At 51.0% G+C, this 16,347-nt stretch overlaps 2 protein-coding genes across 4 annotated transcripts; one reads left to right on the top strand and one right to left on the bottom strand.

Moving 5' to 3' along the window:
* Positions 1–11,088: 11,088 nt before the first annotated feature.
* Positions 11,089–13,343, bottom strand: Bles03 (basophilic leukemia expressed protein BLES03). Of its 2 annotated transcripts, none has more exons than NM_001243534.1 (2): positions 13,113–13,343; positions 11,089–12,470 (listed from the first exon to the last, which is right to left on the bottom strand). In NM_001243534.1, exons 1-2 carry the CDS (start codon positions 13,232–13,234, stop codon positions 12,065–12,067), a joined length of 528 nt encoding a protein of 175 aa, NP_001230463.1. In that variant the 5' UTR covers positions 13,235–13,343; the 3' UTR covers positions 11,089–12,064. The 2 variants fall into 2 exon arrangements, with proteins under 2 accessions (NP_001230463.1, NP_001019404.2); NM_001024233.2 differs by having other exon boundaries at positions 11,089–12,456.
* A 108-nt stretch (positions 13,344–13,451) lies between these two features.
* Drap1 (Dr1 associated protein 1) lies at positions 13,452–16,128 on the top strand. 2 transcript variants are annotated; one of them, XM_087548156.1, is made up of 7 exons: positions 13,452–13,719; positions 13,951–14,023; positions 14,109–14,202; positions 14,482–14,601; positions 14,700–14,814; positions 14,955–15,043; positions 15,422–16,128. In XM_087548156.1, the coding sequence occupies exons 1-7, from the start codon at positions 13,678–13,680 to the stop codon at positions 15,525–15,527; spliced, it is 639 nt and encodes a 212-aa protein (XP_087404282.1). In that variant the 5' UTR covers positions 13,452–13,677; the 3' UTR covers positions 15,528–16,128. The 2 variants fall into 2 exon arrangements, with proteins under 2 accessions (XP_087404282.1, NP_001071136.1); NM_001077668.2 differs by having other exon boundaries at positions 13,473–13,719; positions 14,721–14,814; positions 15,422–16,123.
* The last annotated feature ends 219 nt before the right edge of the window (positions 16,129–16,347 follow it).

Raw genomic sequence — 16,347 nt, 5'->3', positions numbered from 1 at the left:
TGCAAGAGTAGCTTCTGCTCCTAACTGCTGATCTGTCTCTCCAACCCCTGTTTTGAAACAGTCTCATATACCCCAGGCTAGCCTCAAATTTGTTGTGTAGCTGAGGCTAGCCTTGATTCCCTGATCCTCCTCCCACCACCTCCCAAATGCAGAGGTTGCCTGTGTCCTTGTCATGTGTCACTCCAGGGAGCTAAACCTTCCTGTACACTGGGCTTCCTCCGCCCTGGCTGCCCTGCTGTACTGTGAGCCTCTTTAGTCTCTCAGACGGGTCTCTCTGCTCTGTGTTCTCCCTTCTCCTCACTGCCACGCCATCCTGCACCACTCAATTTCCCCAGACTCATTCTGTAGTGACAATTCTGGAATTTTTGTTTCTTTAAAAAACACAGAAATATTATAAGAATATGTTTTCATTTTAATCCCAGGTGTGGGATGATCCATATCCCAGAATGTTCATAGCAGCAGACTATGATTTGCCCCATGCTCTGGCAGGAGCATGGTTTTTTGCCAGCTGCAGATAATTGTGATTGTGTGACATGTGGAGCTCTGGGGACTTTTCAGAGACTATGTAAATGCTAGGACCCTGAGAGATGGAGTGTTGGTTGGTCATTGTTGGCCTCGGTTTGTTAAGTAGTGTGCACAAAGAGACAACAAGAAGAAATTAGATATCCTGATTGTGAAAGTCAAACTTGCCCAAGGAACTCAATGCCCCCAATCATCATGAAGTAGCCTAGCAATAACATTGCCTTCTTTCCCACCCCTGGCTTTATTCAGGGATCTCTTTCCTCTTCCCTCTATCCCTTTTCTCTCCTGTCTAGTGTTAGGGGTTGAAATGGTGGCAGAAAAAGGGTGGGAAAAGGTGGAAGAGAGAGAGAGAGAGAGAGAGAGAGAGAGAGAGAGAGAGAGAGAGAGAAGAATCCACAAAGTAACAAAAGATTGGTCACACCATTCTGGGTCAAATCCAAATCCCTCATGAAATACAGTTTGTTTCTCCAATTCTATGAACAATTTCACTGAAAACAAACAAACAAACAAACAAACCTCCTTCCCAGAATGCTTTCTAAAAATGTGGTAATTGGGAGAAGTTTATGTATGTGCCTACATCTGCGTTTGTGCCTATCTATATCTCCCAAGTAAGGGGACATAAAAAGGGCTATGGGGAAGAGATTATTTTAATGATTTTATTTTTTGTTTTAATCGTTAGTTTGCTTTGTTGAGCTGGGGTCTCACCTTATAGGCCAGGGTCAAGCTGTTCTCAAATTCATGCAGTCTTCCGGTCTCAGCTTCCCAAGTGCTAGGATTATAGGTAGAAGCCACCCTCCACAACTTTTTTGTGCTTATTTACTTTTAAACTTTATTGATTTTGGCCAGATAGTGTTCTTATCCCATTATCCACCTCTCCGGCCCCATTTTGTTGTTTGTTTGTTTTTTCTTTTCTTTTTTCGGAGCTGGGGACCGAACCCAGGGCCTTGGGCTTGCTAGGCAAGCGCTCTACCACTGAGCCAAATCCCCAACCCCTGTTGTTTGTTTTTTCTGAGGCAGGATCTCACTATGTTGGTCAGGCTGACACTGACTCACACAGTCCACTTGCTTCTACTTCCCACACCCTGGGAATGAAAGTCTGTGCCACTGCCTGGCTACCCTCTTCTCTCGGGAAGGCTTACTTTGAGTATGTTTATGTGTCTTATTTTTTAGAAGGGGTTCTTGGGGACTGGGTGGGGGTGGAACACACCTGTAGTCCCAGCTACTCTGGCATCTGTGGCCAGAGGATTGCGTTAGCAGCTGGGGCCAACCTGAGCAGCATAGCAAATCCTTTCTTTAAAAAAAAAAAAAAAAGGGTTGGGGATTTAGCTCAGTGGTAGAGCACTTGCCTAGCAAGCGCAAGGCCCTGGGTTCGGTCCCCAGCTCCGAAAAACAAAAACAAAAACAAAAACAAAAAAACCACGTGTTTGAGGTGTGTTTGACATTTAATACAACTTGCACTTTTCCTGTGTATCGGCTATGTGTGTTGACTTATGTAGCCATCTTTCAGCCAAGATAGCACACATCTGCACTCCCCAAGGCCCTCCTGCCCCTCTGCAGTCAGCCTCACTTCCATGGCCATAGATTAGTCACAGTGCATAGGCTTTCAGTTCTGGCTCCGACTCTCATTATCTTGACTCTGCAGTCCCTTCACAGTGGGTGTGGCTACCTTGGACTCTTTTATGACTGTGTAGTATCCCGTGGTTGCAACCCAAGCGAACTGCGCTAAAGGTTGAATGGATTGTGGTATAGTGCGATCCCACAACTCAGGGAGGAGGATCCCTGGACGTTCAACACCACCTTAGTCTAGTAGCTAGTTCAAGGCCAGCCTGGACTACATTAGAGGAAGTAGAATGGAGTCAGTTGTCAGGGAGGAAGGGCTGATTAGAAACAAGACACTGACAACCTAGAGAGGTGATCAGAGTACAAGGGAAACAGTCGTGGGGCTAGAACAACAGCATGGGGGCAGGAGCCTGAGAGCATCTGGGGCTTTGCGGAGTCCCCAGGAAGGAAGCATTCTTTGCAGCTGGGGTGGGGGCCAGTGGGAAAAGGGTTCCTGGCAGAAAAGGGCTGAAGGTCAAGGGAGAATTCCTAGGGTTGGAGGCAGTGAGTGCAAAAATCTGTGGGTGGGCAGCAGGGAAGGCCCGTGTTGGCCGTGATCAGGGTACACAGCAGAATGTGTGTTGAGGGGAATGAACAGGAAGGTGGGCTGGCAAGGCCTTAGCCAAGGCTGAGACAGCAGGCTGAAGAGCCGGACCTTGGGGACAAAATGTCTGGGGTAGATATTTGAAGAGGGATATGGCTGGGGTCTGGGAAAGGGATTGAGACCCCTGCTGACTCCCAAGGTTCAGACCAAGCCATTTGATGGGCAGACTGTGGAAGAAGGAGAGGCAAGGAGAGTGAAGCTCCAGCAGGGGTTGGGGGCTCCTGCTGTGTGCATGGCGCCTTCCTCCAGAACACCCCCGGCCCCCGCATTCACATGTGCCACATCATCTGCTTCACCCAGGCCACACCGCTGTGAAGCACAGCAAAGAGGTGACGGGGACCAGGGTAAATGCCACAGGGTGTCAGGGGCAGCTGTGGTGTCCTCAGTCTTATAGAGAGTCCCTGTCACCATGCCAGTCACTTTCCAGAATCCAAGAACTGACTTGTCCCTGCTGGGCCATACGAGTCACTAGACCACGACGCTCTGTTTTCCTCTGGGACCCTCAGTGGTGTCCTTTAAGTGTCTTTAATTTTTTTAATTTATTTGATTTTAAAATAGGCCTCGGTACCTGTGCCTGTGGACGTGAGCACGTGAATACCGGTACCCAAGGAGGCAGAAGAGGCTCCGGTGCTGAGAACCGAACCTCTGTTCTCTGCAAGAGCAGCAGTGTTCTCCCCCCCCCCCCCCCAGAGCTGGGGACCCATCACATACGGAGTTCCTGGACCTAGGAGATCTAAGGGTAGAGGCAAACACTGGGCCTCTCAGTCCCACTTCAACCCACTCAGCTGGGGAGGCAGGGGAGGGCCTAGCAGGGTATCAGGCTGTGGGAACAGCTCCCCTAGAGAAGGGAGACTATGGCTGGAGCTAGATGTCTCCACTAGGCTGGCCAGGATGTGTCAGATGTCCTTTCTCACCCAGTGTATAAATAAGAGGCTCACTGTAAGAGCAAACGCATATACAAAACCACGTGGCAACCGTCCTTAAGGCAGATAGGGCATCAGCTTATTCCCTCTCTGCAAAACCTCCTTTATCACGGTGGAAACTGCCTGACAGGTAATGCCAGCAGTTCCTTCAAGGTCTATGGCTTGATCTTCATTTGTTTCTGGGGATGCTCGGGGGAGTGGAGAGGGTAAACCATGGGTAATGCTCAGAGGGAGATTCCCAGAAATGCAGGTAAGATGGGTGCCATGTGGCCCATTTCTTTTTTTTCTTTTCTTTTCTTTTTTTTTTTTTTGGTTCTTTTTTTTTCCGGAGCTGGGGACCGGACCCAGGGCCTTGCGCTTCCTAGGCAAGCGCTCTACCACTGAGCTAAATCCCCAACCCCTGTGGCCCATTTCTTTTTCTGTAGGTCCACAATGGTTCTGCCCAATTAGCTTGAACCACAGAGTGGCTCCTGTTCCATTTAAACCCACGCTCAGGAGGGCTGGTGTCTGTCTCACAGTTTTTCAGCTTTCTAAAGCCCAGACCTAGGACTCCCCTCCCCCATGGACACTTCCTGTCCCCAGGCTTCCAGGAGCTTGCACTACTGATCCCAGGGGTGCCAGCTTCTGCTCTGGGCCAGGAGTGGGATGAAACGCTCATCCTGGGATGAAAGGCTGGCGAGCCTGGGCTGCACCCATAAACTGCCCCACCCGAGCTGTGAGGACCTCCAGGCACTGGTGTAAACTGAGTCATGGGGGGCAAGGGAGTGAGTCATGTAGCCTGTGAGAGAGCCAAGTGGGGCAAAGCTCGTCTACAGGAGGGCAGCTTGCCACACCTCATGAATCCACAGCTTTTAGGCCCCCTTGGGTACCTACAGGCAGAGAGGATCAGGACCATCTGGGGCAATAAAGCTGGACTTTCACTGTGTGTCTGCTTGTGTGTGTGCCTGCCCGTGTGCATGTGTACACTTGTGTGTCTGTTTCTGTGCATGTACATCTGTGTGTGTGGGGGAGGCTGTGTCTATGTGCATGTGTGCACACGATGCAGGAGGGTGAGCATCAATACAGGAAAGGGAAGCAGGGAAGCTCTGGATTGGGGTTTGGTCAAAAGTCAAAACTCTGGAGAGATTCTGACAGGAACTTCACTGCCCTCTCCTGGCCTCTGAATGTTTGGCTGATTTTTTTTTTTTTTTTTTTTTTTTTTTTTTGTGGCAGCCAGTTTTTGTCCCCTTCAGGAGCCACAGAGGAGGAACCAGGGCCTGATATAGGAAGGACCTGGCTATTCTCCAGATTCCCCAACAGGCAGAGTTGGGCCCAATGGTAGAAGACCCACAGAAACCAATCAGACTTCATTTTTTTTTTGGGGGGGTTCTTTTTTTTCCCCCGGAGCTGGGGACCGAACCCAGGGCCTTGCGCTTCCTAGGCAAGCGCTCTACCACTGAGCTAAATCCCCAACCCCTCAGACTTCATCTTAAAGAGGCCTCTAACTCTGGGAGCTAGAATTGCTCCAGGACCAGAGACAGAGTGCCCTGATGCCCTAGTGTAGGAGACATACTTAGTCGTGTGGGCTATAAGAGCATTGGTAGCCTGGCTTTGGACAATTTTCACTTTCTCGTTTGTTTTGAGACAGGATCTCATGTAGTCTAGGCTGGCCTCACACTCACTGTGTAACTAAAGGTGGATTTGAACTCCTAACCTTTCTGCCTCTGCCTCTCAGTTGCCTGGATTATCTTTGATCATCTTAGCATCTTTTTTTAAAGATTTATTTATTTATCTTATGTATATGAGTACATTGTAGCTGTCTTCAGACACACCAGGAGAGGGAATCATATTCCATTACAGATGGTTGTGAGCCACCATGTGGTTGCTGGGAATTGAACTCAAGATCTCTGGAAGAGCAGTCAGTGCTCTTAACCGCTGAGCCATCTCTCCAGCCCCAGCATCTTTTTTTTTTTAAAGATTTATTTATTTATCTTATGTATATAAGTACACTGTAGCTGTCTTCAGACACATCAGAAGAGGGCATCAGATCTCATTACAGATGGCTGTGAGCCACAATGTGGTTGCTGTGATTAAGCTCAGGACCTCTGGAAGAGCAGTCAGTGCTCTTAACCACTGAGCCATCTCTCCAGCCCATCTTAGCATCTTTTGATCTCAGTTTTCACATTAATAAAGGAGTGTTGAGGGGGTGAGGTGAGCTGAGGAATGTAAGGTGGCCAGTGTGTGCTATGCAGAGCAGGCCTGTGTACATGTTTGCTCTTACGATGAGCCTTGGTTGTTTCATTCATAAAATAGACAAGAAAGGACACCTGGCTTCATTCCAGTCACAATCTCTGGTTTCCTTTCCTGGAAAGCTGTCTTCACAAACCTGCCCCCTGCCTTCTCATCCTGCCCAACCTCAGGTTTCCTATACCCTCCTAGGAGGCCAGTGGCCAAAGAAACACCAGGTAAAGTGTTTGTCAGACTAGTGCCCTTAGCTTTACCCTTCAGTGCCTAGGGCATGTACGTCACAGAAGTGGGGAGTTTCCCTCCTCAGTGAATCAGCCGTGTGACCCAATCTTCATCCCTGCCAAGGCCCCTCCCAGTCAGCAGGAGCGGGGTGCAGCTGGCCTACTAGGAAAATCCCCCAAATCCTGCCAAAGCTTTGGTTGAAGCATCTCCCAATTCAGCTGTTTCCTGTATTCCCGAATTCTGCCCCAGGTCCTAGCTGGAGTTGGGGGTCAAATAGAATCTCCCCCTCCTAGAATATCCCTTTGTCCCAGGGGTTTGAGGAATGCATAGCAGGGTATGTCTTTCTGTCTCTCAAGCCTCAGTCATAGCTCTCTGTTTTATTAATGGAGCAGACAGAGGGGCTTGCCCAAGTTTGGCCAGCCCCTACACAACCCAGTGTTTCCATAATTCCATGTAGGCAGGAACTAGCTATGCAAGAGAAGCCCTGCTAGCCAGGGTTTTGGGAAACCCTTAGCTTGTCGAAGGAATCTGTGTTTGGGCCCAGCCTATCTTCCAAGTAATTCTGAGAACCTACCTTGTGTACTTCCCAAGTGAATCTTATATCCTTGCAGGGCAATATTTCTTCTTGTAGCACCCCTACCCTCAGAGCACATTCAGTAGCAAGACTTAACCATGTAGTAGGTACTCTAGAGTTGAATGATCTGAGTTCAAATCTTGGCTCTGCCATATGCTTGCTGTGCAACCTTGAGACAATTAACTGGAATTCTCTGGAACTCTGTTTCCCTTTCTGCAAAAATGGTAAGAATACCAGAGCTAGAGGCTGGAGAGAAGGCACACAGGAGTTAAGCACTGGCTGTTCCAGAGGAGGCGAGTTTGGTTCCAAGCATCCACATGCAGATCAAAACCATGTGTAACTCTAGTGTAGGGAATCCAACATCCTCTTCTGACTTCCCTGGATAAGAACGCATGTGGCACACAGGCATAGTCAAAGGAACAACATCCATACATATAAAATAATTTAAAAATAAAAGAACTAAATGGAGCTTAGATAATGTATGGCTTCCATACAATCACCTTGGATTCAAGAATGTTATTTGGTGATTGCACCAAGCTTGACTCTGACCTGGATGCTGAAGGTGCCCTGAGGATAAACCAGTTATTGTCCCTAAGAGTCTCCAGACATATAGTTGAAGGGCACCCATGGGAGAGCCACATGGTTAGAGAACTAGTGGGTCTGAGATGTACCATTAGTTAGCGGTGATGGTGTCGGGCATGCCAACAGAGGCTACCCATCAACAAGGGCATTGAAGTGGGAAAAGACAGAACATGGGCAGGAGAGCTGTGTTCTAGAGCAAAGATGAACAAAGAAAGATACAGTGGAGAGATCCAACAGGTGGGATTCACAGTATCTGGATCTGAGGCAATTCTTTCGTTTAATAATCTCTGAAGCCGTTATTCTACACTGGGAGATGAAATGTAGACAGTGCTCCTGCCTTAGTAGAGTACAATCTGGGTCTGTGGCTCAGTAGTTTGGGGACCAGTGGCAATTGCTAAGTAACAGCAGATTCTGTGATTGGTACCACACAGCAGGTGTTCAAGGACAAAGAAAGCCTGAGGCCCGAGGCTCCATGCCAAGGTGGAAAAAGATGTTCCAGTTGGCTTCAGTTGGGTGCAGAGACAGGAAGATGTGCCTAAGGACAGCAGAGAAAGCTATTGGGGGCATGGTCAATGCCAGCCCAGGACAGTAGACCTTGTTTTTAGTTGCTGTAGAATCCCAATAGGACAGGAATGTGGGCATCTCTATGGTAGAATCTGTGAACCTGGCTTATGGGATAGGACAGAGATGTGGGGTGGAAGAACCAAGTTAGTGGCTGTTGTTGTGGTTTGAGAGAAAATGAGAAAGGGCAAGGGGCCAGGCAAGGCCAAAGAAATACAGAAGAGGGATGTGTCACTTTGTAAAGAAAGAAAACCTGGGCTTTCCATACCACATAGACATCTTTGTGAGAACACAAGGCTTTGCCAGGATGCCACTCCTCTGCCTAGGGAGAGTTGACCCACTTTTGTCAAGTACAAAGCACTGACAATCAGGCAGGCAGGGCACTTGGCTCCAACTCTGAGCTCTGGGGATTTCCCAAGTTTGGGCTGAGGTGGACTCAATCCTGGGGAGGCTCAGGATAGGGAGGCAGCTGGGGAGGGGGTTAAGCTAGCACTCATGACTCAGCCACTTCCACCCAGTCACCCCAGTGGCATCTCCGCTCCTCTGCTCCAAATTCCAACTCAGTGAGGCTGCTGGAGGCTGATTCAGCGCTGGCACAGCACGAGAGCAACATCTCAAGTTCTCTGCCAACACCTCTGGCCCTTGACCAAGGCCTGGGAAGGCACTGGTCTGAGGAGACAGGACAGTGCACAAGCCGGGCCCTTGAAACTCTAGCAGTCATGGAGAAGAGGATGGCTAAGAGAAAAGATCACATGAGTATCCTGCTCTGTGGGTTGTGTTTGTCAAGACAAGAACAAGGGTCAAGGACCACACTGCCTGAGAAGGGAAGGATCAGAGCCAAGTCCCAGCTCTACTCTCCAACTCCATCACCCAGATCATCCCTTCTCCTCTTGGCCTCAATTTCCCTCCCCCACCTCCCTTATTGAGATGGACTTGTAGCTAGGACTATCATTGAACTTGCTGTGTAGACCAGGCTGTCCTCTAACTCCCAGAGGTTCGTTTGCTTCTGTCTGCTGGTTCTGGAATTAAAGGCTTATACCACCACACGGTAGCAGTTCCTTGACAGCAGGATGTGGCCAGCATCTCCTTAAAGAGGTCCTGAGAACTGAGGACGGCATGTGTAAAGTTCTTTATAAACTGTTGAGTGGCTTCTGGAAAAACTGTCCATGCATATTCAAGCTGGTCACTGGCTAGGTTGCTCCAGCCCTGGATGCTGAAATCCAGCCCATATCTTTTTAGAAATCTATGTGTACCACCTGGAACTGCAAGGAGAGTGCCTTTATCTAAATCCTGCAAAACACACTTGGTGGATCAGACCTGTTAATCCCAGCACTCAAGAAGCCGTGGCAGGAAGATCAGAACTCAAGTTGTGCTACACAACAAAACCCTGTTTCAAAAGGCCAAAGTTGTAGGAGAGGGCCTGCGGATGCAGCTACATTGGCAGAATGCCTAGCAGGCACTGGGCTTAATCTTGGTCCCTGTATAAACCACGACAGCACTATATAAACTTGGGTGTGATGGTGCACACATGCAGCCCTAATACTCAGAGAGTGTAAGCAGAGGATATTAAGTCAAGATGAACACATGGGAGGCAGAGTCAGGCCTTGAGTCCAAGGCCAACTTGGTTTACATAACAAGTTCCAGGTCAGCCAGAGCCATATAAAGAAAACATGAAAAGACAAACTGATCGGTGGTGGTGCCCACCTTTAATCCCAGCACTCAGGAGGTAGAGGCAGGCGAAAGTCTTGAGTTCCAAGCCAGTCAGAACTACAGAGAGAAACCCTGTCTCAAAAGACAAAAACAAGGGGTTGGGATTTAGCTCAGTGGTAGAGCGCTTGCCTAGGAAGCGCAAGGCCCTGGGTTCGGTCCCCAGCTCCGAAAAAAAGAACCAAAAAAAAAAAAAAAAAAAAAAGGACAAAAACAAAAGGAAAAGTCTGAACAACTGAGGTGGTTCAGATGATAAAGGTGCTTGCTTGCTGGATGTTCGGTTCCCATACAATGGAGGAAACTGACTTTTTTTTTTTTTTTCCCCCCCGGAGCTGGGGACCAAACCCAGGGCCTTGCGCTTGCTAGGCAAGCGCTCTACCACTGAGCTAAATCCCCAACCCCGGAAACTGACTTCTTTTTTTTTTTTTTTTTTTGTTGTTTTTTGTTTTTTTGTTTTTTTTTTTCTGGAGCTGGGGACCGAACCCAGGGCCTTGCGCTTCCTAGGCAAGCGCTCTACCACTGAGCCAAATCCCCAACCCCCGGAAACTGACTTCTAATGGTCCTCTGACCCCCAAATATGTGAGACGAAACAACCTCCATACACCCCCAAGTATGCTTTATTGTTTTCAATTGTAAAGATTCATTTTTCCATGAATGGGAGTTTTGCCTGTATGCATGTCAGAGCAGCATGTGTGCAGTGCCTGCACAGGCCAGAAGAGGTCATTTTATCCCCTGGAACTAGAGTCAGAGGTTGTTACTAATCACCATGTGAATTGTGGGAATCAAAATAAAGGTCTCTCTGGAAGAATAATTCTTGCTCTTAATTGCTCAATCAGTCGACAGCCCCACCCCCATACCTCTTTTGAGATAGAGTCTCATTGTATAGTCCAGTCTAGCCTGGAACTCAGAGAGAACCACCTGCCTCCACCTCCCAAGTGCTGGGATTAAAGGCTATGAATTTTTTTTTAATGAGGGTCTTTTTACGTAGGTAGCCCTGGTTGTCCTGTCCTGGAACTCACCTTGTTAAACAGGCTGGCCTTGAACTCATAAAGATCCACCTGCCTCTGCCTCCCAAGTGTTGGGGTTAAAGGCACTATGAATAGAATTTTTTAAAACCTAAAAGCTGGAGATGGTGGTGCAGGATTTTAAACCCAGAACTTTTGGTAGGCAGAGACAAATGAATTTCTGAGTTACTGGCCAGCCTAGGGTACATAGTAAGTTCCAGGCCAGCCGAGGCTACACAGTGAGACCTTTTCTTTTTTCTTTTTTTTTTCTTTTCTTTTTTCTTTTTTTCGGAGCTGGGGACCGAACCCAAGAGACCTTTTCTTAATAAAATAAAATGACAAATAAATATACCTTGGGACCAAAAGAATATCCCCCTTGGCCTCCCTGGAAAGACCTAAGAAACTGATTTTGATCCATGGGTTACAGAGGGAGAACAGCTTTAAAGAGGTTCTCAGCTGTGGAGCCTGGCCTCTGCAAAGCAGCATACCATCTTCACTGCTGAGGGAGGAAAAGGCTAGCTTGGTCTTTCTCGAGAGACAATGCAGGTAACCATCAGGACAGTATTTTTAAAAAACACTCAAGACACAGACCCAAGCTGGGTTTTATTGAAATGCCAGGAGCAGGCACATGTCAAGGGAGCCAGGGAAGGAATATTGGTGATGCAGGCTATGAGTGTGCAGGGAGGAGCAGACCTCATGTCCGACCCTGCATCTCCTCTTGGCCAGAACACGTTAGGGTCCCAATAGCATGCTGAGTCCTGTAAGGGTCCTGCCACCTGGGCCATGATGGCTCCAAGGGCAGGGACTGGAAGCACTAAGTTTTCTCCCTTCTGAGGGAGGAAAGAAAAGGAAGAATGCAGGCTAAGTATAGTAGGGACAGAGGTGGCCAGGGCAGACTTTCTTGAGTATCTGCACCCAAGCTGTGGTCCTGGGCAGTGGTGGGGAGCAGCATCAAAGAGGCAGCCAAGGGCCTGGCCCTCAGAGAGCCAGAGCCCCAAACCTGTGGAGGTTGGAGTTGGCCCTGCACAGAGGTTCAAAGGGACTGAGTGCAGGCAGTTCCCAAGTCAATGAGTCCTCAGAGCTAGGGAGCTCAGCCTTCTTGGGACAAGGAAGAGAAGAAAGAAGGATCCATCCCCAGCTGGGAAGCAAAAGGTGGTCTCTCCTACTTGGCCCCATTAGGTCAGTTCTACATTGTTGGCACGATCCAGCACTCGAGAGCCACGGGCATTGCCTCCAAGCTGGAAACGGCTCTCATAGAGAGTGGGACAAAGGTGCCAGCGATTGGCTCGGTAGATGCCCAGGTAGGTGTAGACATCAGGTTTGTAAGTGAGCAAGCACTTAATGCCTGCAGCACGGATGGCAGAATCTGCCTCCAGTACTCCCAAGCGGTCCGTGAAGTCATCCGTGTAAACACAGATGACCTGGCGCCCACCCTCCTTGGCCCGTGGGCTCACCTTGGCCACCTGAAGACGGCCCTCAACTACAGCCCGGGCAATGCCAGCCCAGGCATGGTCCAGCTTGAAGCCAGGTGCCAGGTGAATCAGCCACTTGCCGGAGAGCACATGGTGGGTGATGGCCAGCTGGCGCAGGGTACCTGGTGTGATGGGTCGCCCACTGGTCTGCAGAGCCTCCCAGGCTGCCTGCAGCCCTTGTACATCCCCTGAATTGGGGGTGTAACCCTGCCCATAGGCTGCAATCCAGCCCACAGGTTCAGAGTTGGGTGAACCTGGGTCCCCATAGCGAGTAACTTGAGATGGTGGGTACTTGGCCAACCAGGCATCCAGCTCTGTGGCAGGTGTAGTACGGGCATCAAATACCAGCCAGGGGTCCATGTCAGCTGCCATGGCCTCTGCAGCCAGGTGCTCAGCAGTGAAGCCATCCTCACGACCACCTGGAGAGTCCTCCTCTTCCAGCTCTTCATTTGGTTCCATCCTGTTGTGAGGGAACTGAGTCAGAAGTTTGAGACAGTAAATAAAAAGTACTGGGTCCTAGAGGGTGCCAGGCACTGCTTTTAACTGTGGCCTTGGGCAAGTCTTAATGTCTGTGCCTCAGTTGCTTCATCTTCACAATGGGATAACAACTGATCCTGTCTAGATTTGTCTCTAGAATAAAATGCCTGAGGTGGAGTCGCTATTGTCAGTACTACTTTCACTGCTTAAAAACAAGGAAATTGAAACTCTGAGAAAAGGGGCTTGCCCAAGGTCATGTCTGTAAAGACCGTTAAAGCTTAAGTGTTAACTGGCACAGGACTCTGCTACACCACAGGACTAGAGTCTCGCAGGTAGCGCGGCGCTGCAATTTAATGGACGTAGGCAAAACGCAGGTTCGCCAATCTCAGAGGCTGGCTGGAGAGGGGCCAGGCCTCCCATGGTGAACTATTTGGGGCACACTTATCAACACCAAGACTCTGAGACCCAGAGAGGACAGCGGCCCATCTGGGGGTCAATGGGCAACATCCGGACTCGAACCTGATAGGACAGAGTCTGCGCGAGGACCAGGCTCCAGCCTTACCACACCCGCCGCCATTAGTGTTCACAGGTAAGGGTTGCCTCCACCCCCGGGCTGCCCTCTCGTCGCCCCACAGTCACCTCCGGCCTTCACTCCGCTCCGCGCCAACCCAACTTCGGGCCCGGCTCCGTTCCTGCCCGGGGTCTGCGCCGCCACCCCCGCCGCGCCCCGCCCCTGCCACGGCCGCCGCCGCCGCCGCCATCTTAGGGTCCCGCCACCTCAACAACAACTTTATAGACAAACACAGTCACGGGGCGGGGCCAGAGGCGGAACCAGAAGGCTAGGGGCGGGGGCTCCAGGGGAAGGGGCGGGCTGAGTTCAGGGGCGGAGCCAGCGCGAGAATCCCGGGAGGTGCAGGTCTTCAGGAGGCGGAGCTAACGTTCGTACTTTAGCTTGGAGGGCGGGTGGGCGTGGCGGGCGATCCCTGAGAAGGACGCGCACCGCCCTAGAGGATCCAAAGCCCAGCGCTTGGGTTTTGGGAGCTGCTTTTCTACGAACGGCACTAGGACCCTGCGAGAAGTGGTGTGGGCGGAGTAGGCGGCACCAGGACCGGGGGGAACCGCGGCCGGCTGGCGGCGAACAGGCCCGGGGCCTGGAGGCTGCGGGCGGCGGCGCTGGGCCCGGCGCAGCGTGAGAGGCCCCGAGATGCCAAGCAAGAAGAAGAAGTATAACGCGCGGTTTCCGCCGGTGAGCACGTGGCCGGGATGGGCCTCTGCAGGCTAGGTTCCTGGGAGGCTTGGGCCCAGGTCCTGCTGGTGGGGGGACGGGTGCTTTTAGGTGTTCATGGCCTGACGCCCCGCCCCTTCCATGCCCTCCTGGCTTAGTGCCCCCCGCCCTCTTCTCCTGGGATACCCCCCGGTTCACTCAGCTCCCCTGTAGAGACGCAGGAGACGAGCTCTGTCCCCTTCCCCTCGGCAGGCGCGGATCAAGAAGATCATGCAGACAGACGAAGAGATTGGGAAGGTGGCGGCAGCTGTGCCTGTCATCATCTGTATCCTACTAGGGGCTGGCTGGGCTGAGGGGCGTGGGGCGGGACTGCGGCACTCCCCTTTTTGGATTCTCCTTGACGTCCTCAGCCCGGGCACTTGAGCTCTTCCTGGAGTCTCTGTTGAAGAAGGCTTGCCAGGTGACCCAGTCTCGAAATGCCAAAACCATGACCACGTCCCACCTGTGAGTGGCCGCTAAGCTGGGCTTTTGAGGAGGCAGTGTTCTGACAGGGGGAGTGGTGCGCTGCTGAGGGAGGCCAGCTTTGTGGGTTTGGACTGATGTAGGAGAGATAAGGTGTTTCAGGTGGAGGGAACAACCAGAGCCAAGCCGCCCGCCCGGGAGGCCTGGTGGAAGTGGGGAGGGGTGTTCCACTGTACTGACACGAAAAGGTTGTTTCTATGATTCCGGAACATCAGTGTTTTGGGGGCCCTTTTTGAACACCTTCCTCTCCCACTTCTACAGGAAGCAGTGCATTGAGCTTGAACAGCAATTTGACTTCTTGAAAGACTTGGTGGCATCTGTGCCTGACATGCAGGGTGATGGGGAAGACAACCACACGGATGGGGACAAGGGTCCTCGAAGGTGGGTAACCAAAACCAGGTATATAAGTGGGAAAGGCCAAGGCCACAAGGGTTGGGGGTGGCTGGGGGGTGAAGAAGGGGAGAGAGTCCTCTGTGCAGATGGCCTGTACCTTCCCGAAGGGGCCGGAAACCAGGCAGCAGTGGCAGGAAGAATGGAGGCACAGGAAGCAAAAGCAAAGACAAAAAGCTGTCCGGGACAGACTCAGAACAGGAGGTGAGTGAGGCCGGTGGGGAAGGCCTGGTCTCATCCTTGTTACAGCCTTTGTATCTAACTCCATTGCCTTACCAGGGTTCTGGGCTCCCCAGAGAAGGGCCCAGACCTTCTCATTAACCTGACCCTTGCTGTGCTCACAGGATGAGTCTGAGGACACAGATACAGATGGGGAAGAAGAGACACCACAGGCCCCACCCCAAGCCAGTCACCCCCCTGCCCACTTTCAGAGGTGAGCACCCCAGGGATACCAGAAAGAGGCACAACAAACTCCCCAGAGCCAGTTAGTTTTACTTCCCTAGCCATTGGTGGTGGTGGTGGTGGTGGTGGTGGCGGCGGTGGCGGCGGCTGACTTTAGGGAATGGAGGGGAGAGAACACTATTAAACACAAGAGATTGTTCTGAGAAGGCCTTGCCTCCATGGTAGTGGGTCGGGGAGAGAGTCTGGAGAATGGTCTTTGCTGGGACCTTCCCTCCTAGGGGGGTTGTCTCCATGATGTAATGGGTGGCTTTGACTACACCTGCTTCTGTCTCTGGAGAATGGGGGTGGGCCTGTGGGTTGGGCACAGCACAGTTCCAAGCTCTGATTTTCTCCATTTTCTGTCCTGCAGCCCTCCAACTCCCTTCATGCCCTTCACCTCTCCTCTGCCTTTACCCCCAGCACCTCCCGGCCCCTCAGCACCTGAGGCAGAGGACGAAGAGGATTATGACTCCTAGCGCCCTTTAACCCTGGCCATATGCTCTTTTAGTTAGTATTAGTTGCTTTGGGGAGAAGAGAAAGATGGAACTGTTCTTAAATTTATTAAAAAAAAAAAAGGATTTTGGTTTCTTTTCATCCTGTGTCCAGGGCTTCGTGGCTGTATTGCCCATCCCCCCACCTCCCCACATGGGGGCAGCAGGAAGGAACATTGTTGGGGCAGCCAGTGATTGAGTTAAAACAGGGAGTCTGACAGGAGTCTGGGGCACTGAAGAAAGGAATGTGGTCTAGGGACTGAGTTGCCACATGCTAAGGGGTGACCTCTCATTGTGTGGGACCTTGGGCACCTTCTTCCCCTCTCTGGACTGCTGAGAAGGGACAGATGGAATCAGTACTGAGACGGGGCCTTGAAAAGTATAGTGTTGGGCTGGAGAGATGGCTCAGCGGTTAAGAGCACTGACTGCTCTTCCAGAGGTCCTGAGTTCAAATCCCAGCAACCACATGGTGGCTCGCAGCCATCTGTAATGGGATCCGATGCCCTCTTCTGGTGTGTCTGAAGACAGCTACAGTGTACTTATATATAATACATGAATAAATCTTTTTAAAAAAAAAAAAAGAAAAGTATAGTGTTCTGCAGCCAGTGCAGTGACGGGCTCGGCACAGTGAAGAGACGGGTACCTGAGATAGCAGAGGGTCTGCGAAGCATCTTTGGAGCCAAGCAGTCTGCCAACTGTATCTGAACAGCCTGGGCAACCTGTGTGCCAAAGGCAAGAGGTACACCTTCAGGGAGCAGCAGCCATGTGGGGTTCCCAAGTGTAAAAGCCCTAGAGGGGATGGTAA

This window comes from Rattus norvegicus, chromosome 1 (genome assembly GCF_021556685.1).
Source record: "Rattus norvegicus strain SHRSP/BbbUtx chromosome 1, alternate assembly SHRSP_T2T, whole genome shotgun sequence".
NCBI classification, from domain to species: Eukaryota; Metazoa; Chordata; class Mammalia; order Rodentia; family Muridae; genus Rattus; species Rattus norvegicus.
This window is presented reverse-complemented; position numbering and strand designations above follow the sequence as displayed.